General features: G+C 42.8%; 1 protein-coding gene across 1 annotated transcript; it reads left to right on the top strand.

The window, feature by feature from the left end:
• Positions 1–79: 79 nt before the first annotated feature.
• On the top strand, positions 80–26,714 carry CCNJL (cyclin J like). The gene is made up of 5 exons (XM_040604073.1): positions 80–311; positions 11,331–11,541; positions 22,058–22,357; positions 23,184–23,343; positions 24,397–26,714. Exons 1-5 carry the CDS (start codon positions 234–236, stop codon positions 24,842–24,844), a joined length of 1,197 nt encoding a protein of 398 aa, XP_040460007.1. The 5' UTR covers positions 80–233; the 3' UTR covers positions 24,845–26,714.
• Positions 26,715–27,980: the final 1,266 nt, after the last annotated feature.

Genomic DNA, 27,980 nt, shown 5'->3' with positions numbered 1-27,980 from the left:
GGCCCGGGCCGCCCGCCTAGGCTGGCGCTGCCGCCGGCCCCCCGAGGGCTGCCCCCGCCGCCGGCCCCGGCCTGCAGCGCCTTCGGGGGGGGGCGGCCGATAAATCACGACGTTACGGGGCGGCCGGTGCCGGGGGGGCGGCCAGCGGAAGCTGCCGCGGGCTGCCCGCGACTTGTCCGGTCCCTTCTCCCTCCAGCGGCGCGGCCCCGTCTCTCCTGCAGACCTTTGTCTGGATGGGAAGGACAAGGATGGAGCAGCAGTGGTGGAAGGGGGAGCTGGCCGCGGACATCCACCAGACCCTGAGGACGAAGGTTGGGTCCCACCTTGTTCCTTTCCCCCCTCCCCTGCGGGGCTCGGCGCGCTGCCCGGCGGGGGTCGCCTCGAAGGAGCGGGGTCACTCCGAGCGCCTGCTCGCCCGCTGCTTCGTGACCGCGACCTGTTGAAGCCGGCCCTGGGCAAGCTGCTGGCCACAACTACCTGCCCGCGGCTTCCCAGCAGCGGTGACCGGGCCGGGGGCCGTGACTCGCTGCGTTCAGCGCCGTGAGGATGCTGATGCTGACCCGCGAACAGCGGGCTGGAGGAACCGCAGAAACAGTGTCGCAGCTTTTTCCGACAGCGAAACGCTGACATTCGAGTGAAGGGGAGGGGGCCGTTCGCTGGCCGGCTGTAGAGGCGCTGGGGGAAGCGCAGACACGGCTTGCCGTGGCTTTTCTCGAGGCGGGTGCAGCGTTTGCACCTGGGTGGGCGCCGCAGGGCAGGGCCGGCCCAAGGGTGTCCGCGGGTGCGCGGCCGCAGGCGCTCGGGGCTCCCCGGTCCCTGCCCCTGTCCCTACCCGGCCGTGGGGGGCTCCACACGCCCTCAGCTAGGGAGGGGAGGGGGCCTGCCCCCCAGCAAACACTGGCTGCCTGCACCCACACGGCTTCTGAGTCACTCGGGTCAAGGCGAGGTGGGATCTTTGCAGATCCCGTTCCCCGTGTGTGCCCGCTGAGCACACAGCGGTGCCGGTGGGCTGGTACCAGCTCCTTCGCAGGGTACCAGCTCCTCCTTTGCTGTCCTGCCCTCCAGCTGAGGCAGGTTTTCAGGCCCGGGAGGGGGAGGGGCAGGGAGTAACTGGGAATCTCATTGACAGGGTTTTACAAGGTGGGGGGAAGCTTTCATCGTTTATTTATTCTTGTTTCCCTGTACCCACTACCTTTTAATCGGCTGTTTTTCTTCAGCCTGCTTTCTGGAAGCATCTGACAGCTCTAGAGTGCTAAAACTCCTGCTCAGTGTATGGATGCTGACCTGGGCCTGCTGAAATTACAGTCATTGTTGGAATTCAAAGAGCCTGCAAAGAGGGAGAAGGGTCTCTGGGCTGCTCTGCTTTTTCTGCTCTGAGCAAGGTCTACAAATCTTTCTGCTTAGACAATTTTAATCTTCATTCCACCCACCTTGTAAGGCTGACTTTTCTTTTTGGAGGCAGTGCTACATGAGAATCCTGAGCGCAAAGTACATCAAGCAAAAATAATCGCAGCCCCTAAAACTTCTTCGGTTCACTTTCTGTGATTTTTTTTTTTTTTCTCCCAGATAATATTTTGCAGAAACACCTCTCAAATATATCACCAAGGTTTGCTTTTTTGGTGTCTAAAGTGTCAGAATTTACCATAAAACATTGTGGAACTCCTCAAAAGGATCCTTCAGCAAGGTTTGGGAATCTAAGTAATTTTAAGGTACTGAAGTCAGTTTTGTGAGTGTGGACCAGTTTTAGGGATGCCTGTGGCTGTTGCATAGAATAAAATATGCTTCAATAGTGGCATCACCACTAGAGTACCAGTATGTTATTAGTGTATTAGTGTGTTCATACTGGAATACAGAAAATTCAGGCAGTGGTACCCTCAAGCCTAAATGACTTCTCTGGTTTAAGACATTTGCTGAGGAGTCCTAGTCTGGAACAGTGCATGTCCCTGGTCTTGGGTGAGAATAAACAGGTCTTAGTTTTAGCATGTGAAACTGGCAGGAAGATTGCTTACAGCTGCTTGTCGAGGAGGTTGAAAATGCATGTTGGAAGTTGAAATGCATGTTGCAGGCTATCCCACTTTTTTTTGAAGAATGCGCTTAAAGTCTGGGTTTAAGGTAAGAAATAACATGTCCTTTTTAAAGAACATAAATCTTATCTTAAAACAACCGAAGGATCATTGGAAACACTTCACACACACACACACACACACACACACACCCCTCACCCCCCCAATAATTTAGATACACAGATGTATGGCTACTGTGAAACAACCCAGATTTTATGTTAACAACTGGAAAAAATGTCATGCCATCCCATCCCTCTCATGCTCCCAATTGGGTCTGAGAGTTCTTAACCTCATTGAAAGTTGGTGTCCTTTGTGACAGATGTTGTGTGCTGTATCTGACGGGTATGTTCTGCATGAGAGCAGATACTGAATGCACTGGTATACCTGGCTTCTAATTCAGAGAGGGCTGAAAGATGCTGTGAGGCTTTTGACTTCCCAAAGGCTCTAGCTCAATGTGGAGGAAATTAATAGCCCCTGAATTGTCTGGCTAGTAAAGTATCTGTGCTGTGATTATTGGGATGTAGTGCTCAGCTTAGCAGGGCTGTATTGTGTTAGTTATTGAGTGTGCTGACCTAGTGGAGCAAAACGCTGAAATTCCAAAAGCGCTACACATGTCCTTAGACTTGAAATGAAAGGTTAAAAGTGTTCCCTGGCTTAAGCCAGAACGTTTAAACCTGTTGCAAGACTGAGCTGGGAAGGAAAACAAAAATTTGAGCATACATGTGCTAGAAAAGCCTAACACACACTAAGCCAACAAAGGTGCTGGGTGTGTGTGCGTTTTCTGGTGCTTGAGCTACTTCTACAGTGGAGAGGCACTGGCAGTGCCAGGCTTCAAGGCAAAAAATCAGAGATCTCTGAGTGGAAATGGTATTGCTGCAACATCTGCACGGAACTCTTCTGTCTGCTTCAGTAGCCCCGGATACTCCACATGTGTGTAGCGCTGAGCAGCAAGTCAGTGTTGATTTTTTTCCCTTGCTTGTTGTTTAAAGTTGAGGAAATACTCTACTCTAGAAAGCAGCCTGAGTGTCCCAGAAATAAGTGATGACTGCTATTCCTCCCCCAGTTTTGTGCTTATGTAGGGCTGTTTTCTTCCAGGATATGTTCATTTCCTGCTATTAATGAGAATTACTATATCTGCCTGCATTTCCCTTACCTATCTCTTGCATAGCTTCTCAGAGCAGGGCCAAATTTTACAGAACTTGTTGCTTGAGAATTTAGAAGGTTAATAATTGTAACTTGATCTTTTTAAAGGCAGTCCCTGTTATTGTCTGCAGTTACTTTCAGCCATGTGAGGAGAGCTGATCCTCTTTCTGCTGAAAGCGAACAGTCCTTTGCTGTTAAGCGGTAAAAAAATCCGAGTGATTTCCTCTAGGTGAAGGCTGCTCCACACCTGTCTCCCACCAACTCTTGGCTTAAAGATATTAATGAGGAAATGCTGTTAACCACCACGATGTATTTCATTATATTTTGATGTGCAATGCCTCCCTTGGCTGGGTCCATGGTGTCAGTTTGAACTGTGGTCTCTGAAGCAGGAGTGTGATCCGTACAGGGTTTGTTGTGAGGGGGCCTTTTCTTCGCTGGTCTCTGGGTACTGTCACCATAAATGTGTTTCTTGCAGTCTTAAATCATCCTGTTAGAAGTAGTGCAGGATCCTGTTATTAACTTAATTCAGTAAGAACTCTGGTAAAAACATCACCTCTTCTTCTTCTCCCTGCACCCAGTCTATGTCCCTCTCTCTTCTGCAGTTGTGCCAAAGCATCTGGTTTACTTGACCCATTGGCAGCGTGAAGGTCTTGATGTACCAGGTCCTGTTTTATCTTTTAGCCTGCAAGTCCACCCTTGTCATTGTTATTTTAAAAAGTGGTCATCCCTTCAATGTTTAATTAATTAAATGGTAAGTTTGATACATTCAGATCTGCCTGGCACAGCCTGAAACACAGATTGGCACGGACTAGACAGTTACACTGAGCAGAGGGAAGGTGTTGGGGCATTGCAGCAGTGCATCTCCCGGGGTTTTAAAACAAAATCAAAATAAGAACTTCAGGGGTCTCACATACCTGTGGACATGCAAAAGGTTTTGTGCTCTTTTCCATTTCATTTAACAGACAGGATAAAACATTAACCTCTCATTCTGATGCACCTTCCCAGTTTGAATCAGCTGTAAAAGAAAGTAGGTTTAACAGGCATTGAGGTGTATTAATATCAGGTTTTTAATCCAAGACTGGCAGCCCAGCAACAAAAGCATAATCTGTTCACTTAATAGAAAACACATACAAAACCCGCTAGCTTTTGAAAATCAGCAACAATAGCATTATTGGTTGCTAGCTGTAATTTGCTTATGTTATAGATGGCAGCATTGCGTGAAGCTGAAAGGAGCAGGTGTCCTAATAAAGTCCATGGTTATTCATGATCTCTCTTCTTTTTTCGTTAAAGTTGGGACTTCAGTTTTCACCCGTTTTCTCTGATCCTTCTCAGATTAGCTGCCGAAGTTCAAAATACTTCAAAATACTTTGAAGCGTTTAAGAAGGACTTTATGAAATGCTTGATAAAATACCACAGTGGAACATGCGAAGTAGTAGATTTTCAAGCACAATACTGGTTCAACTTTCCTGCAGCTTTTGAATGCCTGGGACTGTTGTGAGGATGCTGAAGGGTGGAGTGGATTCAAGCACAAAACGCTTTTACGTAGAGTTGCAATGCTGTCTGGGTCTGCCACAGGTTTCTTGTGTGACTTCTCAGTTGATGCCTGAAGCTTAATTTGTCTACGCAAAATTCAGATCTCAGGAACGGAGTCTGTGTTTACCTGTAGGTATTTTGAAAGGCAGAAGCGGGTGATATGGGGTGATGCTTGAAGAGCACAGAATGCAGTCAGAGATGGCCTTTAATCTAGGTAAAGGGAGGAAAACTACTGAAGGCTCTTTGAAAGAGAAACAACCCAGTGTCAGCCAGAGTCACTGAGCAGGTTGGAACCTGAGGTTCTGTTTGTGGCCGGAGACTGGGCCCTTTGCAGAAGATGCTGTTCCTTTTGAGTGTGCAGGAACAGTGGTAACGCAGAAGAAAATCGGAATTTATGGTGTTTCATTCGCACATCAGTGGAATGCATTGTAGATCAGTAAGGGTAGCTGCTGGCAGTGCTATCTAGGCGGTGTAATGAGTGTGTTTAGGCTCTTGTTCTGTCTACCTGATTGGTCACCGTTAAATGAGGGGGGAAATAAGGGCTATATGGCCCTTCCTTATTAGAAACTCACTGGCTTTTAAATTTTCACTGGAAATAGAGAGGAACTGTCTGAAATCCTTTTTGAAACACGCTTCCGTCAGGTTTGTGTCTTTACTCCTATGCACTGAATCCAGACGCTGTGCAAGACTGGCACTTCTCCTGAAACCTGGTTAAGGCTGGTCTGAAACAGCTGAAGGTTGCTGAAATAACGGGAAATGCTGTCACTTTCAGGACTCTCAGAGATTCAGTTATGGCAGGGCTGAAGAGGAGTAATAGGTCACGCAGAGAATCCTGGACTGTCCCTTGCTGCTCTGTCTTCGAACAGGTGGAGTCCCGGGTCTCTCTGTCTTACAAGACAGCGGGGCTGGTGCTTGCACAGCAAACTGAGCAGGGCTGTTTCAGAGAATTTCACTGTGGGTTTCTGCTGGGTGAGGAAACACATCCTGCTGGCCCTACCCGAAGAGCACTGCCCTGCCGGTTATCTTTGCCCTTCCCTTTCAGTTTGCCTGGCCAGCTTTAAGATCAGTAAAAGCTAAATGCATCAGCTGTGCTCTGCTGTCAGGCTGCTGGCAAACATGCTAACTCTTCAGCTTCCTGACCAAACTGCAGGCAGCTGCCAAAGCACAGAAAGACTTACCAGCAAGTTTCATCCAAGTGATTTTCTTACTGGTAGGCACAGTGCTGCAGTCTGTGCAGGGGCAGGAGGATTGTTTCTCTGAGCGAGAGAGAGTAGTGTGGCAATAGTAGCAAAATTAAATTGGTAGCGTGCTACCTAGTCTACTGCAAAGAAGCATGCACAGTGCTCTGCATTTTCAAGCTCCTATAAAAAATAGTGTAGTCTAAATTTTTCTTCTTATATCATCTTGCCCGCATAAATAATGCGTCATAGAGGCGTTAGCTTTTAGTGGTTTCTCATGTGGAGTGCAATAATTCTCTCACAGATCAATTTGGCACCTTTCTTCTGCAGCTGGAAAACTGTTTGATTAGAACACAAAACAGGAAGGAGTTTGTCTCTTTCAAAGAACAACTGTTAATGGGCTGCTAGATAAGCTTTCCCTTTATTTTTCACCTACTGGCATTTCTTTTTCCTGTTCTAATGCTAACAACTTTGCAGTATCTGTTATTCTTACTACAGGAATTCATAAGAATCTGGTGGAGGTCACGTATGTGCTATTTTTCTGGAACACGCAATGCGCAGAGCACTAAATGATTGTCCAAGTTAGCTTTTTACTAGTTTTATGACTTAAATACTTAGTAGCCTTCCCTCCCAGGTGTTGATTTTTTGTTGGTTTGTTTTGTTGTTTTGGTTTTTTTGTTTGGTTTTTTTTTGTGGGTTTTTTTGTTTTTGTTTTTTTTTTTAAATTTATATTTGAGTGCCTTATATTGACACACACAAGTGGTATCTTGAGTTTCTGTACTTTTCCTCTGGATTAATAAAGATCATGCAGAACTTGCTGAAACTTGTTATACTTCACTGGTTATCTTTGTTTATCAGCTGGAACCTTTTTTCAGATTTTGGGTTAGGATCAGTGGTGAACATCTGTGGGCTGTGGTGGCAGGGGCCATACACTGGATTCTGTTTACATATCCAGAAACAGACGTAGATAATAAGATTAAAAAAGAATAACAATGAGAGAAGTATGAAGTTCATAGTAGTTAATGAAGCCTGTGTCTGTGTAGAGGAGTATTGCAACAGCTGTTTCTAGATGAATAGGCTTTACTGTTACTGAGTAGCTCTGGCTTAGGTGGGGTTTTTTGCTACAAAATGAGAAGGTAATTTACCTGGCTGCCCGCAGGGGATGCAGCTCTCTGGAGATGCCCGTGAGCAGCAGCTGAGTAGCTGGCAGCTGAGGCAGCTGGTGCTGGGAGGCAGGAGGGCAGTAAGAAACACCGAAGCTGTTGCAGGGAGTGAGGAGATGCTGTGTGTTTGACCTGTGGCACGGAACGGATCCTGACTGCCTGCGCCAAGCACTTAGACATGGTAGAAAACCAGATTCCGTTAACATCTCCCTGAGTTTCAGAACCCAAGACATATTTGTTTCAGCCTTTCATTTTCTTTGTCAAAAAGCCTGTGAGTTGTTCTAAAATACCTTGATGAATTCCACTTTTGTGCTAAGAACTGATCGTTATAGTGTGACTGATTACCATAATGTCACATCACTTGCTAACTAACTTTTTTCTTGTGGCTGCTTGTCAGTTCGTTACTGGCTTTCTATCAGTGGAAGAACAGGTTTACTGAAAAGAAATTGGACAGAAAAAATGTACGCATGGAATTTCTTGCCATGTTGAATGGCAAACCATTTGATATGGTACTGTGATGTAGGTGAGTGCTGGGTAGACTGGCCTGGACCAGCTGCTCCTGCTTTAAGGGAGCTGGAGGAAATAATCCTGTTTGCTCCCTCTCCACTTCCGTCGCTGTTGGGTTGATTTAGTTCAAATGGCCGGGGAAAGCCTAACCTTCATGTGGCTGCTCAGAAGCTTTAGTTTAAGTCTTGTTGCCTAGCGTCTCCTTTGGGAGATGGATGCTGAAGTGCGTTTGCTCAGCCCAGTTAGGAAGCCACCCCAGCATCGTGTCTCTTGAGCTCAGGTGATGAACTCCGGCTGGAGCGGGCAGGTGAGCTGTGCTGTCTGCGGGGAATGCCTGATGTCTGGAGCCTGGCTGACTTTCAGATGAGATTGCTGAGGAAGATTTGTCTTTAACACCACTTAAAAGTGTTTACACCGACTCACTCCTTTTGGAAGGTCAGGTCTTGAAGCTGGTAGGAGGTGGCAGCTTAAAATAAGTCTTCACCCTTTAACGCTGACTCTCCGCCCAAGTCTTACTTTCCAGGTTTTGAGATAGTGGTGATTCCTTTAAATGCTGTGCTCTGACTTTCTGGAGGCTTTTTGTGGAGAGACACTGATCAATAAGTAGAGCAAAGCTTGTTAAGTAATTTCCAAGACACCTGCGAGTCTCCTCTGTGCTGCCTTTTAGCTAAAAATGTGGCAATTGCTCAGCAGCCCAAAGCCAAGTCCTTGAAGGAGATAAAGATGAACAGGTCAAAGATAAGCAGAAGCAGCATATGAAAGGGTGATTCCAGCAGGCAGCAGGACTCCCCCTTTCTAATCTGTTGCTTTACTGAAAATAGAGGGAAAAAATTAAGCAATGGAAAGGATTAATTTTATTCTTGCTCCCTGAAAGTTGTTTTTTTCCATAGAGTTGTATTTGCTGTTCCTGCATCCCTATCCCCAAAGCAGCAAAGGCATTTTTTGAATTCAAAGGAATTTTTTTTTCCCCTTTGATGAATTTATGCTAAAGACCCCAGTGGGGGGCTGATGGAAAGGGGTGCATACCCACAGAGGTGTTGATCAAGCGTAAGCCTGCCATTCAGCTCTGGCATTGTTAGGCTATGTACTACTTGCTTTCCTCTACAAGAAAATCTCATTTAAGACTGATCTGTCCATGTAAAAGCATTGAACTGCTTACTAGCTGCTTCATGCTAGGTGGTGCAGGGCAAGGCTCTTGCCTATACACAGGTAATTACCCTTGATCAGTTAATGCCTAGGAACTTGATCTTGTAAGAAACTACGGTACGTGGCTCTGTTCCTCCTAATATTAATTCTGAAGCTGAACCCTGCCTGTGCTGTCAGGTCTCGTTATACAAAGCCCACGTGGGGCTTTTGGTGAGCAAAATGGGAGTGCCTTTCACTTATACCCTTTACTAGTAACCGATTTAGGGCAGAAGGGGAGTAAAAATAAAAAAGCAGATGTCATATGGGGGGTAAATGTCTCTGTTAAACCAGTAGCAGAATAATCCTATTGGTTTAAATCCAGCGCTTTGCCTGGCCTTTGAATTTTCTAGTGCAATGGGCTTAGTAGGGGTTGTTCTGGCTTTCGAGTGTCTGAAGTTTGGGTGCAAATCTCTGGATCTCTGCTTTCATTCTGAGCCTGTCCTATTCACTCAGTGAACTGTAATGTTTAGACAGATCAGATTTTTTGACGAGGTGTGTAACTGGAGTTACTGTTCATTTCTTGCATCTGGTGTTATGGTCTAAAAAGCAAGCTTCACATTAAATATGTATGCTGACCCTGGAGTATAGAGTATAATTTTGCTGGGAGACTTAGCTGTAGAAGCAGGATGGCCATTTCAAAAATTAAAACTCGAAGCTCCTACCAGTCACCTAGAAGAACAAAGTATTTTGGAGGTAGAATTGCCGTCTGATCTTCTGATAGCTTGGACTGTGTATAGACATTTTAAAAAAAAAGGGGGGGGGCAGTTATTTTAACTGATGTAAGCACTGAGCTTGCAACTGTTCCTGTCAGAACGTTCATGTTATGGCTATGCCACGAATTCCTGCTCTGAACCTGGGTATGTCACTTGTACTGATGGATTGAAATCTCCGTACATAAGGCAATTGAAAAACCAAATTTATGGGGTTTTTCTGGGTATAAAACAATGGGGGGCAACATGTTCCATTCTCTTCCTCCTTTATAAATCGTTACGGGTGGGTGATTTCTTTATAATCCGCCAGCAAAGGCTGTCCCAGGTTTCAAAGGGCTGTTTGCCCGTCCGCAGCGTGTGTCTGTTCGGTCGGGAATGTGGTTTTCCAGTGACTCTCTTTGAGCAGGCTGGGAAGCAACCACCCGTACCTGCGCCCGGCTGGCCGGCTTTGCGCGCCGCTTCTCCTCCTGCGGCCTCCCTGGCTTCCACTGCTGTGTGCCCCTCGGAGCCTGGTTGTGCAGCTATTTTTTTCCCGATAAGTTGAACCTCCTCAAGGAATGTCTCCTTCCAGGGGATGAAAGGAGCGTGGGCAGCCGTGATGCTGGCTGTGCGAGGTGGTGCCTCCTACTTCTGTAAATGGGGGAGCCAGTGCAGCTATGTTCACAGAACACTTTTTTTTTTTTTTTTTTTTTTTTAAGTCCTGATTTATTTAGTAGAATTAATTGCTATGCACTGCTTTGTATTCCACTATAAAACACATCTATCTCGCAGCATTGCACTACTTCTAATTTATTTTCAAATATATGTAAACCAAAAATTACTTATTCCCTTGATGAATTACTGAGAGCTATACCTTGCTGAAAGAGCCTTTTTCTAATCCGTGCCTATCAACGTGTGTTCAGCCCATTCGAACTCAAGTCTGGCCATGGCAACTGCATTAGTATATGACAGTGTCTAAAGTCAGCAAGTGTCAACTTTTAAGTGGCATTAGCTTGTTGCAGGTATTCCTGGCGGTCTTCACTCCTTCCCTTAACCCGCTTTTTGCAAAGCGGCTAGCAACTGGTGTGTAAAAACCCTTGCAGGTGAAGATGTAGCATAGGTAAATCACAAACTTGTATAATTCTCCCTTTAAAATGAAAACCCATATATTAAATTTGAAATACAGTCTGTCAGTTCAGTAACTAGCTTTTATAATACTGTAATAGGTTACTACAGAAAATACTGGAATTTGTTATAATTATAAAAGTAATCATTCTCCCACATTGGGTTTTTTTCTTTTGTTAATGTCTGCTTTTGTTTCTTGCTGCAGCCATGCACCATGTGATTTCTTTTTTTAAAAAAAAAAGTTAGATAAATGTTATTTATTCTGAAGATATGCATGTTTTTTGGCACAGGATGTCATAACTTGGGCAACTGAGAAGAGGCAGTGTCAGAGAAACATTTCTTACCTGTGACACTCTATTGAAGCCATACTTAACAGTCCAAATTGGGTGAACAAAATGTAAAAAAATCCTTCAAGAATAATTTTTATGGCCAAGAAGTTTGGTGTTTTGTAGAAAGCGACAGAGGTTGGTCCTGGGTTAAACTGTAATTTACAGTGTTTGACCACATGTTTCATGCTTGTAAGGAAAGCGTGTGGATGGCCGAAGTCCCAGAGGGGAACTGACTGTCAACACACGCAGTAATCCAGCCCCGATTTCTGTGTCACTCTGTGCTGTGGCTGCTGAGCATTTGCCATGGCAGGTGGCAGGTGTTGGTTTGGGATTCCAGATGCTGAAATGGTATTTGTCTCAGTAACTCTTTTTTTCCTACCCCTTTTTTTCCTCTCTCCCCTCCCCCGGCCCCTAGGAGCTGAAGTTGCCCATGTATAAGGCTCATTCACCGCAGATTGGGATGCGCCGATACTTCGTTGATCTCTTGACAGTCCTCTGCAACCGCTGCGATCTCTGCCCTACCGCCCGTCATCTCGCCGTCTATCTGCTGGACCTCTTTATGGACCACTATGACATCACTGTCAAGCAACTGCACATCATTTCATTTGCCTGTCTTCTCCTAGCAAGTAAGTTGGCTGCTGTCTATTAAGGCTTTTTCTTTTGGAGCAGATGGTTGTTTTCCTTATATATCATGTGCTGCTTTCTCTGTGTTAACAGCTTCCACCCACCTAGGGTAAAGCCTAATGAAGTCCAAGGCAAGGCATAAAGCAGTCTGTTAATGAACTCTGCTCAGCTTCATGTGTTCATGCGCGGAGGAAGTTTTGGCAGCTGAAGCTGTGTCAGTGGAAAGGGACAATGTACATCAGGGTGATGGAGTGGGAAGGAAGTGGCTGGACTGGGGGAGGTTAGTTCCAAGGAAGAGTTGGTAGTAGGGAATAACGTCTGTGTAACACGCAGCTTCTCCTGGAGAACCATCCTTGGACAATGTGTGCCTCTGCTATGATCACTGGGCATAATCAGTTCCTTGCAAATTGGAAGCTTCTTATGCAGGGGCCAAAGGAAAATTTGCTTCTGAGGCGTTTAGTGGATGTGTTGATGATGCTGGCATGCATATCGTTTGCTCTGGGCTTCTGTCAAATAGCTAGGCATTGCTGTTAACGCTAAAGCTTCAGCACTGGCATCCATTTAGCAAACGATCTTGAATGTTTGTCATTAGTGCTTTCTTGAAATCTTCTCTGCAGCTGGTGCTGTGCAAGTGGAGGAAAGCAAGACTGGTGCCTCAAGGAACCGCCGTCTGTCCCTGTAGACTTATGGAGTCTGTAGGTTACAGAGAAACTATCCTGCCATGTGGGAGCCATGTAGAGTAATGCACTACTGTGGACAGCAAAACTTATGCAAACTCTAGCACTGATGGCTAAAAAGTGCAAGTACTCATATTGGTTAAGATAAAAAAAAAAATTTAAATATGGAGAGACAGAAGCTAGAAGGTAAATGAGGAAAGAAGGTGATACTCTATGTTTAGCCCTCAGGATAAGGGATGCTACTGCTTTTCCTTGCTCATTGTGGTCTGAAGAGCTTAAATTGAAGGGATAATGGTAAAATAATAACCCCCTCCGTACATTTAATGTATTTAAGCATTGCTGTTCATCTGACTCTAGTGAAGATGGTTAATATATGTGGAGCAGTTACTGATTCGTGTTGCAGAAAAGGCCAATATTAAAATCTGAACAAAGAATGTACATGGTTGCTGTAGGTGCAGTCTCACGGCAGCCTCAGTGACTCTCACATGCTGTAGTTCTGCTGACCTGAACCTCTGACAAGCTCCTTCAGAGCAGCAGACTGGCAGAGAACCACCCCAGCTGAAGAACTGTTTTCTTTATTTACCAGAGAGTTTTTTTCCTGAGGAGCCAGAGAAGCTTTAGGCTGGTGCAATGGAGAGAAGAGGGGCTAGGGACGATTCGTAAATTGTTGTGAAACTGTACTCTTAATGTCAAACACATCAGACTGAATGAAATGCCATGTTCAGGTAGCCTGGAGGCTGACGCCTGCTCAGAGGTGTACTCCTTCAGCTTTCAGGCCATCTCTCTTTTTTTGGGTAAACTCATAACTAAAAAATGCCTTGCAGCATTGCTAGTTTTTTTGTGGATTTATTATTATTATTATTATTATTTTCCCAGTGTGCGGATGAATATTACCTTCAGGAAAAGAGAAGATTTTCTTTACTTGAAGTTGACAGATTTATCTATGCTCCTACTCTGGTTTTCCCCAGCATAAAATTGATGCTTCAACAGTTCTCCTAATAACTTTTCATTTGGACTTAGAGGAAAAAATTATAGCTGGTTTACATTTCCAGTGCTACACAGACAGCGTGAAAATGATACCCTCAAATCTTGTATGAATAATATGGCTTGCCAACTGTATCCTGGGCTGCAGCCAGCCATGTCCTGGGCCACATCGAAAGCAGCATGGCCAGCAGGGTGAGGGAGATGATTCTGCCCCTCTGCTCAGCTCTGGTGAGACCCCACCTGCAGTGCTGCATCCAGCTCTGGAGCACCCAGCACAAGGACATGGACCTGTTGGAGCAAGTCCAGAGGAGGCCAGGAGGATGCTCAGAGGACCGGAGCACCTCTCCTGTGCAGACAGGCTGAGAGAGTTGGGGCTGTTCAGCCTGGAGAAGAGAAGGATCCGGGGAGACCTTACAGCAGCCTGCCAGTGCCTGAAGGGGCTACAAGGAAGCTGGAGAGGGGCTTTTACAAGGGCCTGTAGGGACAGGACAAGGCGAATGGCTTTAAACTCAGAGGGTAGATTTAGGTTAGGTATTAAGAAATTCTCCACTGTGAGGGTGGTGAGGCTGCCCAGAGCAGCTGTGGGTGCCCCATCCCTGGGATGCTCAAGGCCAGGCTGGACAGGGCTCTGAGCAACCTGCCCTGGTGGAAGGTGTCCCTGCCCGTGGTGGGGGGGGTGGAACTGGATGGTTTTTAAGGTCCTTTCCAACCCAAACCATCCTATGGTTCTATGAACTGTCAGAGTTGGTATGCTGGGAAGAGCTTGGCAGAGGCTTGCTACATGAGACTGGGAGAGCTGGACTGCTGACTTCTGTAGCTTCTAGGATTTAAAAAGAAGCAAAAAAGCTTTCAAGATTTTTATTATGTACATGACTGAAGTAAAATGCAACTTCAGTCCACTTCTCTGCAACTGAAGCAAAAGGAAGTTCACAAACTTCCCTATGATAAGACTGGAGGGAAATGTTTTTCAACTTCTGCCTATTTAAAAAAAAAAAAAAAGGCTATTTGGTTAAAAGAGCAAGCCTATATCTAGAGAGCTAGAGTGTGAAAATCTTTATAAATTAAGATTAAAGCAATGCAGTAGCATGTATACGTCCTGATCTGGGACGATACAATTTCTTACAGGAAGAGGAAAAGGTCTGTTATTGTCAAGGCAGCTTTCCTATCAACGTGTAGAAACCAAACATTGAAAGTTGAACCAAAGTAGCTTTGCGTGAAGTTAATGCCTAATTAACTTGTATAGCTAAGGCTTAAAATACTAGGGCTCAGTCTGGTGACTTTTAGGAGCATAGTAAGCTGTTTACTGTTTAGGCCATCTTAATGTGCAATAAGGATATCCTCTTCTGGGATGTATCGTTCTAAGTGATGTAAGTCAAATCAGGAAAAGCCACTTTACAGTAAGTGGGAATTCCTGTGTTTAGTTTGTTACCTTCAAAATTATGTGAAATGGAAGAAATCTTGTACTATGATTATTTTTTTTTTAAAATGTCTTGTAGTAAAATATTCTGAGTAAGCCAGAAGTATCGACCCAATGTCACCTTAAAAGTTCTCATTGTAGCAAAGAATAAAACCAGTCCCTTGCCTGTTACTTCAAATGCAGTAATAGGAACTTCCCGCAAAGCATTGCCGTAGGAAGTTGCGTAGTTTTTCACCAGAGGATTGCAGCAAAAGTGCTCTTCAGGCTGTGTTGCAAGACACTTTTCAAAAAATTATATACCTTTACTGCAGGGAGAAAAAAAGCTAGTCTCTTTTTTTAAATAGCTGTGGTGTTTTCATGGTATCAAGATGAATGTTTAATGCAGACTGTCTTTGTTATTGTTATAAATTGATATAATATATATAAAATATACATATATAATTATTATATAAGTATTTGGGGAAACTCTAGATTTTCTTCCTGATTGCTTCCTTAGAAAAGAGTAAGAGATTAAGGGTAGTGTGCAGACCACAAGCAAGATGAGGTGTAGTTAGAGGCAAGATTACTTATTCCCAGTAATTACTGTAAGGGGGTTGGAGGTGGGAGGGGCATAATAGAGAAGGTTTTCAACACTAACTTCTGAAATAGAAGCAACAAACTTCTAAGCTAAATACAAGTTGAGCACAATTTTCGAAGCTCAGATAAATTATTGTAAACTTGTGTTTAGCTGTAAAGTTTGTTGCTTCTCTCTCCAATCTAAAGAATCTCAAAAACTTGTTTTTCCTTCCCCCCCCCCCCCCCGCCCCTTTCCCTCCCAATGCCATCATGTATTTTCACTAGCATAGGACAGCAGTGCTTTCATGATGGGAATGTAGCGTTTTGCTGTGTGTCCTTTAGTTAGCTGGAGCTAATTTCTCTTACTGTATTCTAGAGATGCATTTTGACCGGCTCATGGGTTTCCCCAGATAGGGAAACTGGGTGATGATAGCGCTTCCCACTTTGGTGATAATTGTGGAAGAGATGAGGGAGTGAGACCATAATACTGTGCCAAACAAATCACACTAGCAGCCAAGTAACGTCCAGCCTGGGCTTGCCGCAGCTGGGAGGAATGTGGGTGTGTGTCCCTGGAATCATCCAGTTGTTCGCTAGCCGGGCGATGTATGTCTTTTTGCAGTGTACGTACAGTGTGATAACTGGAGAAAGCTCTGGAAATTCCTGCCAGATAGTTTTAGGTCCTCAGAACAGCTATAAAAGGTTTGATTTACTAATGTCGTCAGTGGTTATTATTTCCTCTGAATCAGTTCTGAAGAAGAATGGTAAAAATTGTTCACAGTAATCTAGGGGTGAACTGAAAGCTGTTGGGGGAGGGAAGGAAAAGTTGCTGGAAAAACTGATGTCACACAGGGATGTAGTTAGTCTGTCATACTTGCACTAAGGGAAACTTTATGAGCTAAATCAGAATCATAAACTAAATGTGTTTTTGCAGTACAGAAAGACGAGGTCCACGTGGATGTTTTGGCTAGGTACACAATCAGAAGACAGAGGACCTCCTTTTGAGGTCCAGCTGTAGTAATAGAAGAGGTTCCTGCTGCTGCAAGATCATTAGTGAAGTCCAGTGGTTTTAATTGCTCAAGACAATCCATCTGTCCCTTGCTTGAAGGAAATTAGTGTTGCTCAGGTGGACTGCTGTGAGGTCAGGGAGATGCTGGCTTTTGGTGAGAAGTAATGCTGGGCAACTGGGACCGGTGGTCTTCAGGCAAGGCAGCTGGCTCTAGGGCAGGACAGTGACCAGCACACGTGCACAGGAGCCAGCGCGGCTGTCTCTGCACCAGGCACGGTGTTGCTCACTTTGCAAACAGGTAAGCGACTGAAAACATCACTGCTTTCCTTTTCCCTGCCAAAGCACCCCAGTGCGTCGAGTCAGCTCCTGATGTTTCTCCAGACAGAATGAGCTGGCTGATGCTTTCAGTGAGTGGACTGATCTAATTTAACTGACATGGGGTCTGAAGGGAGCTGAGGAACTTTCAGGTCTCCTCCCCGGCAGCTGAGCAGGCAGCCCCTTGTTGAGCAGCAGCAGGTTGTAAAGTTCTAAACTGCATCTTCATTGGGCAATTTATTATGGAAAATGATTGTGATATTTTAAGGTGCTGTAGCCCTAAGTGCTCTGTTAGAAATAAGGGATTGTGTAAAGATATCCCATCTGCTGTGGTGCTACTTGGCTCAAATTGCCTGCAGAAAGCTGTGCAAACCAGCTGCTCCAAAGTAGATCAGATGCACTGACACAATCATTTGGATGGTCCAGCTGCAGGAGCAGTGAACTGGGGAGAGGGCAAGTACCTGGGCAGTCCGTCCTCAGCTGCTGCAACTGTTTCTTCTGTGAGTTTTGTAACTGCAGTATGCAGAGACCGTAACATTACGGTGTATCAGTATAGTTAAAGTAATGCAGCTTTTGCTTGTTGCTGTAAAATCCCAGCTGGGTCTTAAAAGCTGTTTCTTTCGTCCCTGAAGAGCTAACCCTCTTCAGTAGCAGGTGCTTCAGTACCTGATAAAACCAACATCTCTTTCAGCCGCTCAGTGGCATTGAATGTTCCAGCAATTCAAGTTCTTATGGACTCTCTTCCTCAAGAGAATTCTGCTGCTATGGAGACATGATAACAGTTTTTAAATTTGTTCAGCACATCCAGTGCTGGGTTACTTCACAGAGTACTTGAGTACTTCTTGTGGTTTTCCTGGCTTTATTTTGTCCAGCTCCTTAATCTGCCAGTGGATCCTCAGCAGCTGCGTTAACTCAGGACAACAGAAGAAATCGGAGCAAGAAAAGATGTCTGTGCTAAATGGGCTGTGTTTAGGGCATGGGTAATCCTTTATCACCTGATTCCCCACTGACTATCTGGAGTCGTCATCAGAGATCAGGCAGCTTGTCTATCGGACTGTGCTTTGCGATCCGTTCTCCATTTATAGTCCCACCTTGGTGAGCAGGTAACTGTTCTGACAAAGACAGCTGAGTTACTTATTTTCAATAAAGGATACTAGTGGGTGGCAGTCCAGGATATAATTTGTGCAAAACTGAAGTCTGTAGTCCTAAATTTGTTGTTGTTGTTGTTATTTCCCTGTTGCTGTACACGTACAGAGTATTTTCTTTAGTAATTGAACTTTACTGCAGTAAGGCATTAAAAACTCAGGTGCCTTGACCTGAGTGGTTTGCATGGATTGTACAGACAGATGAAAGACCCTGCAGAAAGAGGAATGAAGCAGGCTATCTCTAAAATAGCCTGTCTCGTTCTTGCCTCGCTTGGAGGACAGTTAGAAGCTGTGCTTGTATCTGAGGGTGGCATGGGAGAGAGTCTCAGAAGTTTGTTGTACCACCTTCTGCAACAACATAGGAATAAAGAAAAGTGGTCCTTCAGCTGTGTAAGCAGCCATAGGTCTTTTCTTTATGCTGGACTAGATGGGATTGACTGGTTTATCCTTCTTTTGGGTTGATTTTATAGGACAGAAAGTACTTACACTTAATGACTCTTTAAACTGGCAGTCCTTTTTGTTACTCGATCTTCTCAAGGACTCTGAAAATGTAATAAAACAAATTGCCTGCATGTCCTGCTTTTGTTTTGCTACCCGTGCAAAACCCCAGGAAGATCATCTCCCCAGGTACCAGCAATGTCCGAACCGCATGCTGGGCTAGGTGTCTGTACCAGCTCCTGCCTCCTGCAGCGGGTGAGTCAGTTCTTCAGGGTACGTTTGACAGCAGTGATGCTTCCCTGAGACCCTGAGTGATTTTTCCTAGTGAAAAGCTGGCATGGATCCATAAGCTGTTTTGCTAATGTGACAAATGTACTAATGAAATATACTCTTTATAACTTAAGTCTGTTCCCCTTGACAACAGGACTTTGGCTTTCATTCATCAAAACAGAAGTGTGAATGAGTAACATAAACAGCACTCGCTTTTTCTTTCCTGCAGGAGCATCTAACTAGAATTTGGAGTGGGGCAGAACATGATCTAAAGTAACTTGGAAAAATCTTTGCATCATTAAATACAGTAATACTACACACTCTTAAAAATGTCCCATGCTGCCTCTATTTAGATTTAACAAAAAGGTTGGTCCCCAATGTGAACCTACGTTACATACTCATTTTATTCATCCTGTTGATCTATTAAGCTGCAGCAGGCTTCATTGTATAACAGATTTGCAGCATCCATATACTTCCTAAATTAAGCATTGCTTTAAAGGCTTATGATTCTGTTACCTCAAAAGAAAACTATTTTTGAGAGCAATAGTGACAACTAAATAGTTTTATCAGTAACTGGAGCTCAAAACACAACAGCAAACTTAATTTGAAGTGTCTACAGTGGCATTTCAAAAGTATGCAAATTACTTGTATGCAATTCTCATGAACTTCAAACTACAGACTCGAGGTGATAATGTAGCTGAAACAGCTTTATTTTCCTTTCCAAAGCACAATGTTGATTAAACCAGCCAGTGTTACTTGTTTGGCCACTACTTGACTTGCAACTGTCTTGTCTGATTTTTTTTTAAATACTCTTGCAGTAATTTTATTGGAGGTCCTGGTCATCTTAGCTTAAATATGTTGTGCGTAAACTCTTAATTTCTGGTGTAAATGAAGGAACAAAAATAAGAATAGTATATCCTGGTATCTTTAAACTAGAGAAATTGGGGAACTGGAAAAGGGCACACTATATTTTAAAGCCATCTTAAGCTTGTTCTTTCCCAGCTTGTCTCTGATCTCTTTGCTCTGATGGAATGAACTATTGCTGTCGTCTTCAGATTTCAATTTAAAAATAGGTAGGAAGTGCTTGGTAAACTTGAAGCGAAATGTTTAGGTCAAGGTGGAATTGGGAAAGAAAAGGTGATCAAGTTGCTTGCATAGGGCTTTGGAAAGTAGCTTATGTTCAAATTTTACAGTTTATTTGAAGCAAAACTTCTGAGTTGATTACTCTCCCCCATTCTCAACTCAGTTTTGGAGCCTTTCTTCAATTTATTTAGCTACATTTATACTCACTGTCTCCAATCTGCTGCAGTGGCTGCTCTTATCTAACATTAAAGCTAGGAATTAGTGTGTTGAGAAACAGAAGGGGGAAAATCTTAAATGACTAGTTACCTAAATAGCTAAATCTAGCTGTTGTCAATTATTTTTAACTTTAAAAGAAAATCGAAGTTCTTGATCAAGTCAAATAGCTTTGCCCTATGCTGGTATGACATCTTCCTAACCACTGCTCTGCTGATAGTCTGCTTTCCAGAGGGAAGGAAGAAGGAACTAGAACTTATGGAAGCCAGAATGACAGAACTCATCCTTAGTTTCCTAAGCAGAATGCAGTGCGTGCAGTGGTTTTTCCTCCTTCTGCTAGCATACTCCCTAAATTTCTCTATCAGGCTGTGATGTCACCTTGTGAGGAAAAAACCCAAAGGGTTAACTTCTCTCAAATCTCATTTTCTTTAAAAAGTTCTAAATTCAGATGACAAGGAGATTCATGAACATGTATACAGACTCCTGAATTTTAAGGGTTTTTTTTGCTGACAGCATGCCCGCAATCCTTTTCCATTCTACTTCATATGATGGACAAATTTTGTTTTTCATTGTTATTGTTATGCTCTTTTATGGTGGGTGGCAGCTATATTACACTTTCAATGCATTTCATATCCATGATAGCTGAACAGGCTCAAAGATGGAAAATCCATTTTTAAATGTGTTAAAAAGACATTTTAAAAAGACAAGCTGCTAATCGTACAGAAAATTGTCAGTTTTTTAATACACTAGAGACACTCTGGATGGAATTACTATCCTAAATGGATAGCAAGATCTTAATTGCTTTTAAAATAATTTTCTAGGGCAATACTCATTCTAACTGTTTTTAGATTTGACGAGAATACTCTGAAGCCATATGACATGCTAGTATCTTGTCAGCTGGTCTGTGTTGGTACAGGAGGACTCTTACAGAAGAAAGGGAAGGACAATGGATGCAAGAATCAATTGTGGATTATATGCCTTCAAGAACAAAGGAAGAATAACTACAGAGTACTTTTAAGTAGCTATGGGTTTGGATTTTGCAGCAGGGGTGTTCTTTAAGCTGTACTGGAGACTTATTACTGGTGAATGTTTGTTGCTGGCTCTTGAACAAGGAGTGGCTCGTAGATAGGTCATTTTTGGCTTTGTAAAGCAAAAGTGTGAATTTGAGAAGACTTCATTGCTTTCTTAAGTTTGCAGCAAAGTAAAGCTGTTGCTTTATTTCAGAGAGATCTAATCCTGGGAATCAAATCTGATCGTTGTGGATAACTGGCTAGCTGAAAAGGGTCACATAGACATAGTCCAGCTGGCTGGACAAAAATGCACATCGCTCTCAGCTTATCTGAAGTAAAGCAAAAATACACTATCCTTGGCTGTTCTTGTTACACAATAACAGGAAGATTTTGGTGGGAAAAGAATGTTGCAGGTGGGAACAGATAACTACAGAAGAGAAACTAGGGGCGGGCTTGGTATTTAGGCAACTAACCAATAATGAGCTTAACTTTTGTAATATGTATGAGCTAATTATAAGAAGGCATAAAAGGTGACTGTAAGGGACAATAAATGAAGTCTGCTGATCACTCATATTGAGTGACTGTGTCTTCCCTCCGTCGCAACAGATCGTGAATGCTTTTTTATGAAAGAAGAGTGAATAAAGTGAGATTCTGTTTTTCTGTGAAAAAAAAAAAAATGACAGCATTTTGTAGTTCCTGGTGAAAACTGAGTCATTCTAGAGACTACTGCTGTTTCAGTAGGCTGGTAAATACAATTTAGAAAAAGGTGCAGCTTTGCCTAGCTATCTTGACTCTGAAAATGTATGCTCTCTCCTAACCCCATAGGAATTATTTATGTTAATCACTTGGTTACAGTGTACTTCTCCTAGCCTTTCGGTGACCTTAGCTAATGAGGCCCTCCAAGACAGGAAGGAACAAAGAGAAATTCTGAAGCAGCAAGGGCAAAGGTGATGTTGCCCAAGGGTTTTCAATGTCTTCCTTTTTGTAGCACGTGCATTTAGCTTCCATACCCAAAGGAGCTTTTTCCCCCTCAATATTAGATCTTCTTTTGCTGTATTTTCCCCGTACTGCTTGCTTGCTTCACACTTGACTGAATGCCCTTCAGCAAACTGCTTCCAGTTACTGTCAGAAAAACTATCTGTAATCCTAATGAGTTTATAATCTTGGTTTTGGCATCAATACTATAGAAACAATTAAAAACAAACTAACAAAACCATAAAAGGGATACAGGAATATGTTGACCAGTCTGTTGGCTTCTTTCCTACTTAAGTCACTGTCCTTTCCCATCCTTCTTTAAAAAACACCTTTTATCATTAGACTTTCTGGGTTTGGGAGAGCTCTTTGTTGGCTTTTGGATGCTCAATCATGATGATAAATCTTACCTGAAAACTGTCTCTTCTGGCAGGTAAATTTGAAGAAAAAGAAGACAAAGTTCCAAAGTTGGAGTACTTGAATAACCTGGCATGCATGTGCAATGTGAATGTGGTATTGAACAAGAAAGATTTGCTTAGAATGGAAATGCTGCTTTTGGAAAACTTCAACTGGAACCTCTACCTGCCAACACCAGCACACTACATTGACTACTACCTCCATGTGTCCACCCGTGAGAATGACCTTCACAATGGCTGGCCAATCACCTCACTGGCAAAAATCCAAGATTTTCTGGAGAAATATGCATATTATTTCCTTGATTTCTCAGTGCAAGGTAAGAGGCTTAGCTTTATGCTAGAAAGACCTTCCATTTGGCAAAAGACAGAAACCGGAGAGACAAGGGTTTTAAAACTTCTCATAATATGGATTGCACAAAATTATCTGGGCAGAAAGGTTTCTCTTTGCAGTTATTTCAGGTGGCAAGTGGTACCGTGTCCCTTCCTTGCACGTAAGCCTCTTGCCTCTTTTCAGAAATCTCTAGATAACATCAATTTTTTCCTTCAGCTTAGCACACTAATTGGTGAGACTGTCAGAAGTGGAGTCTTAGTTTTTGATCTGCTTCAGAGTATGAAGTACTGTCAGTTGTAGACATAGTATTATGCACTTCAGTGTATGAATCTTAACGGCATTTTTTAGAGAGTCCTGTGCTGCAAGGCATGACATATTTAGAATGATGGGGCTTTTAATGATTTGGTTTGCAGCATTGCTTCCAGTATCTGCCCATGTGCGAGGCAGCGAACTGCAGCATCCTCATAAGCTGGATTCAGCACTAATGTAAATATGTGTGTGATTGTCAATACCAAACTTTGGTTCAGTTGAGACCAGTCTACAAATTTTAGCATAGCTTATTTCATGGCTTGTTCTGAAATGAAAGAAACTACAGTGAAGTTTTCATAGTAGTTATGAAGAAATAGTACAGAGATCTTCAGGAAAGCTTCATCCAGTTCTGAGAGACTTTTTCTGCTCATGAGTTAATACTCTGAGATATGTGGAACGAAGCTGCGATTTAATTTTGTCCTGTTTTGCCATGTACGCACATAATAGGCTTACTGCAGTGATTAGTAACAGTGTAATTCTCGCTTTTGTTTTTTCTTCTGTAGATCACACTTTCCTCCATTTTCGGCCATCTCTGATTGCTGCAGCTTGCGTGTGTGCCTCACGTATCTGTATGCAGATTTCTCCTGCCTGGACAACACAGCTTGAATTGCTAACATGTTATTCCTGGGAACATCTTGCCCAATGCATAGAAATGATGCTTATGTAAGATCAGAAGAAAAGAAACCTGTTTGTGCTCTTAAGAAGATGTTAATACTCTGTTTTGGTTTGGTTTTTAATTTATTTCATTTTTTTAAGCCATTGTTTAGCTAGAATTAATATACATTGGTATTCTCTATCTTCAGTTCGGGGAGAGAAATAAAAGGGAAAAAAACCAGGTCCCTTTACTAAATACTGTATTTTAACAATATTTGCAATGCAGAATGGAGTGCACAGTTTGGTGTTCGTTGTGTTTTCTTGTACTGCTTGTCTATGTGACTGGATAGAAGCTTTTACAGAGGGCTGATGAAAGCTTTTTTTCCCCTTTGTTTTCTCATTGTACTTGCAATATATTTGCTGCAGACACACCAGTGTCTAACATCAAGAATGCTGTAGGGAGCCGTTTCAGAACTATTCTTTGTTTTTTCTCCACTAAATGGTATGATTGTGATGCATCAATACTGGTCTGGTATCTGAGCACATACAGTCTTAATAGAAAATTAAAAAAAGTTTAATAGAATGATTTAGGTTGGGAGTGATGGTGGACCTTCTCAGTTCCTCCTTAAAGCAGGGCCAACTGCAGTTAAATTGGACTGCTTGGGGTGTTATCTAGGCAAGTTTTGACTGTCTCCAAGGACAGAGACTTCCCAACCCCCCAGGGCAACTTGTTCCAGTGCTTCATCATTCTCGTGATAATCAAAAGTGTGAAAATATTTCTTCTTAATACCTAACAGGAACTTGCCTTGTTCCCTTATAGCTATGCACTTTGATACTCTGCGAATACTTACACCATTTCAAAATGCCTTTGTATTGTGGACTTAAGGTTCCAAGATAACCAGTCCATCAGTAACAACACACTTGTGATGTAAAATGATCCATAAACCTAATTTGTGAATATTGTGGCAGGATAATTAGAATTAATGGTGAAAGCAGATGAGGATTACTACATCGAGCTAGGGCCAAAAAGCTGATGATGTAGCCTGACTCGTGAAATTTTGGGATATATGCAACCTCTGTGAACTTTTCTCTTTGATAAATCTTACTTATAATTTGTTTCAGATATTATGAGAACGACATCAAAGATGCCAGTAACAAAAAAAACCAAGTAACAACTCCACAGCAAGAGCAGGAAGCAGTGGGAAATCTAAGCAATCAAGCCACTACTCAAGTTCTCTTCCAGCAGGCGAGTTACTACCCCCTAGCCCAGCATTCAGCTATGCTTTCCCAGTTCCAGTCGCCAGTGCAAGACCTGTGCTCTGCTTACCGTGACTCCCTACAGCCCCACAGGCCCAGCAGCCTGCTTGCCCAGAGCGCCGAGGGCTCGCTGCACTCCTCCGCGGCTCTTCAGGCCAGCCTCCAGCCGTTCGCCCAGCCTCTGCCTGCCCCAGCGCCCATTGCCGTGCAGGTGGCGTTAGGAGCGGAGCCCAGGCACTGCATTTCCACAGTTTATGGCAGTAGTTACTTCAGTGGTCATCACTCACGTGCAGCTGGGTGTTTTGATGGATAAATATTGAAAGGAGAAGATGGTGATATGAACAGAAGTTGAAGAAGAAGCCCTGTGTGTGATACAAGATGTGTATCTGAATGAAAGCAGTGAAGAAACTGAATCCATACGACTCATTTAGAGGACATTGATCTGGATCTGCTGATCACTGGAACCTGGGTGTCCTTCTGCCAGGAGTTGTACATTTGGCTCTTGGAGAGAGAGAGAAATAGAAATTAATATACGTCACTCAGTGTCACTCTGAGAGGCATCTGCGTAGAAACCCTGTGGAGCTTACTTCCTCCTAGTCTTCAGTTAGTTACTTGCCAGAGTTGGCTGAAAGCTTGTGTTGAGGAGTTACTTCAGGCTGGAGCATTTGTTGAACTTCTGGCCAAGCAGCAATGTACCTAGAGGATGTTGTTGGAAACATGGAGTGCTCTCCTCCTCTCCCAGTGATGTATCACTTAAACAGTGGCAGCTTATACTACTGAAAGCTTCTACTGAAATATATTGAAATTGGTATCAGTTAATGTAAACTTTGTTTATGCAGAAATGTATGTGTAGAACACTTTCCATCTTATTTGAGCAGAAGTCATAATTCAGGAGTAAGACTTCAGAATAAAAGGGGGGAAAAAAAAAAGAAAACTATCAAATTAAGACTTAAAATTCTCCTGGAATCCAAACATCATGCTGCTGAACAGAACATCATTCTACCTTCAAGTATTTTAGAAACAAAACCAAAACCTTAATCATCTCTTAAACCTTTAACATGCTGCTGCTTTTCAGACTGGAGATTGCTAGTAAAATTGTTCATGACCTTTATCAGGGATTTAACATTACTTGAAGAAATCCTTTTGGAAAAACTCTTGAAAGGTTCAGTGCCTTCAGTTATTTTATTTTTCAGGCTCAAAGACTTGTGGCAGTAGTTCAGGCTCAGAACAGAGGAAGTGGTGTTAATGGGGCAAAGATAGGGAACTGGTTAACTTTGCTGTGAAATTAGTTTGGTTGCAGTGCTAGACAATGCTGACTTAGTTTTTTAAACATCATCTCAGCATTCTCTTGGAAAACATAACTGGTAAATTGAAGATTATTTTGCTTCTTTGCAATGAGACACACATATACTGTCACATATTCAAAGGTTTCTTTCTCAATTGATTCCAGGGATGATTGTTCAAAAAACTGTACAGGCTTTTTTTTGTTTGTTTGTTAATGTAGATATTTACAAGAAATGGACTTCTGCAAATGTGAAACTTTAGTTTTGATATACGCCACCACTGTTGTAAATTTATTTGAAGGCATATGCTTGGTTTGTCTTTTCTCTGAACGTTCTCAGGACAGCAATATGTAACAGAGTAACGTGCAATATGCTTTTACTGACTTGGGGCAAATTTTTCAAGTCATGTGTCACAGTGCTCTTTTAAATTATATTTTCAGAATTGTTTTTAATGGTGTTTTAGGGTAGAGGGGAAAAAACTAGACTGTGTGCTAAGGCGTGTTTGTGTAACTGTCTTATGACAACTTTTGGTATCAAGTTAATTTGTTCCATTCAGCAGGCTAGAGGAGTCTTCTTTCATTAAAAAAAAATATGCAAACCTTAAATGAAGAGGCAGTACTCTTCAGAAATTTGTCTAGAAGTTTACAGAAATTAGTTCATCTTCTATTCTGTTGGCTTTGTATTTATATTAAAACTTTATTTTCAGAAGACTTCAGTGTATTTTTTCATGTCATTCAACAGACATAAAAAACACGTGGCAGTATTGTTGTGTGGGTTTTTTTGTTTATGACTTATAATCTGCATCATGTTCAGTGTTATACTTTGGACTGCCATCGTGCTCAGTTTTGAAAATACTGCCTAAGTTCCCAATGAAAGCTTCCAATAAACAAGGGTACTTCAGCTATGTGTGGTTTGGTTTTGTGTTTTTTTTTTTTTAATTAGTGGTTTCTCCTTAGCTTTTAAGAGCTAGCAAAGAATGTATGCCTATACCTTATAAATAGTTGATCTGGGCACTCATAATATTTCACAGAACAGAAGAGTGGTAGGAAAGACCTTGCCAAATAATAAATTGTGAAGGATTAGGCAGATCAGGAATTCAGTCACTGCACAAGAAAGGCAGAAAATGTTCCAGCTTGCATGGCCCATGTGTCTTGGGGGTGCCATCTTACCGGAGGAGGTTGAAAGGCTGAATAGGAGAATGCAGTTGTATGTTCAGTCTTTCTTCTGCAGATTGCATCTTCTAAGCAGGAATTGTCCATTGGCTTCTAGGTTCTGTTCATGCCATTGTATCATGGGTGGAGCTGGGGCAGATTAAGTCCAACGGCAGACTCTGAAAGGGGAAAGACTTATGATTTGACTGACAGTTCTCTCTAGAATGTTTTAAATGTTAGTGGCAATTCCACATGTTTCATTTTTCAGTAAATACTTTTTTCATGTCACTAATTGTTTTGTTTCTTTTGTGAAAACATACCTCCAGGAAAAGTGAACACAGAAGAGTTCAGCCAACCTAAGAATGCTTTTCTGAAGACTCTTCGCCACAACTTTTGGAGGGAGCTGCAGAGGTGCGTGCGAAGCTGAGCTAATTTTTAAACAAATGGAAGTAAAACTTCACACCTTGTGCTCTTTGATGCTGCCACTTGTAGCATAGTCATAGATCAGAATTTTTATATGCTGATTAACTCCTACTCTCCTGGCAGACTAGGAACAAAGAAAGGCTGCTGCAAAAGCAAATGCAGTGAAAAGTGGCCAGGGGTATGGCACTAGTTATCTCCCTTACATGGGAGGATGTTGCAGATACAACCAAACAAATGAGAAAGCTAACAGTAAAATTAAACTCTATTAGTGAGTCCTGATAAGAGCTGCAACAGGGACACAGGCAGAAAGAAGTCTGCTAATATTGATCAGGCATCAAAGGTTAAAATGAACTTATTTTTAAAAAATCTTACAGTTGCAGCTTGCTGCTTTTTTAGACAGGAAAGGGAAGCTATCTACTGTGCCCCTATTTGTGAGAAAGCCACAACTTTGTGTTTGCAAAGCTGTCAAAGGCACTTTTGGTCCTTTTGTTTTAGCAAGTTTTACACACTGTAGGGAACAATTTAAAGCTGAAATAATGCTCTTTGATCAGTATAATCAACTCATCGGTAAAGCGTACAGGTGTAATAAAAT

The sequence above is a fragment of the Falco naumanni genome, chromosome 8, assembly GCF_017639655.2.
Source record: "Falco naumanni isolate bFalNau1 chromosome 8, bFalNau1.pat, whole genome shotgun sequence".
Classification (NCBI taxonomy): domain Eukaryota; kingdom Metazoa; phylum Chordata; class Aves; order Falconiformes; family Falconidae; genus Falco; species Falco naumanni.
Note: the sequence above shows the minus strand (reverse complement) of the source record. Positions and strands in the feature narration are given on the sequence as shown.

What these genes read in the sequence shown, in the direction of transcription:
- CCNJL (XM_040604073.1), top strand. Translation starts at nt 234, where the DNA reads ATGGGAAGGACAAGGATGGAGCAGCAGTGGTGGAAGGGGGAGCTGGCC. An exon ending in ACCAGACCCTGAGGACGAAG is followed by an intron (nt 312 to 11,330) that starts GTTGGGTCCCAC and finishes CCCGGCCCCTAG; the next exon opens with GAGCTGAAGTTGCCCATGTA. An exon ending in TGCCTGTCTTCTCCTAGCAA is followed by an intron (nt 11,542 to 22,057) that starts GTAAGTTGGCTG and finishes CTCTTCTGGCAG; the next exon opens with GTAAATTTGAAGAAAAAGAA.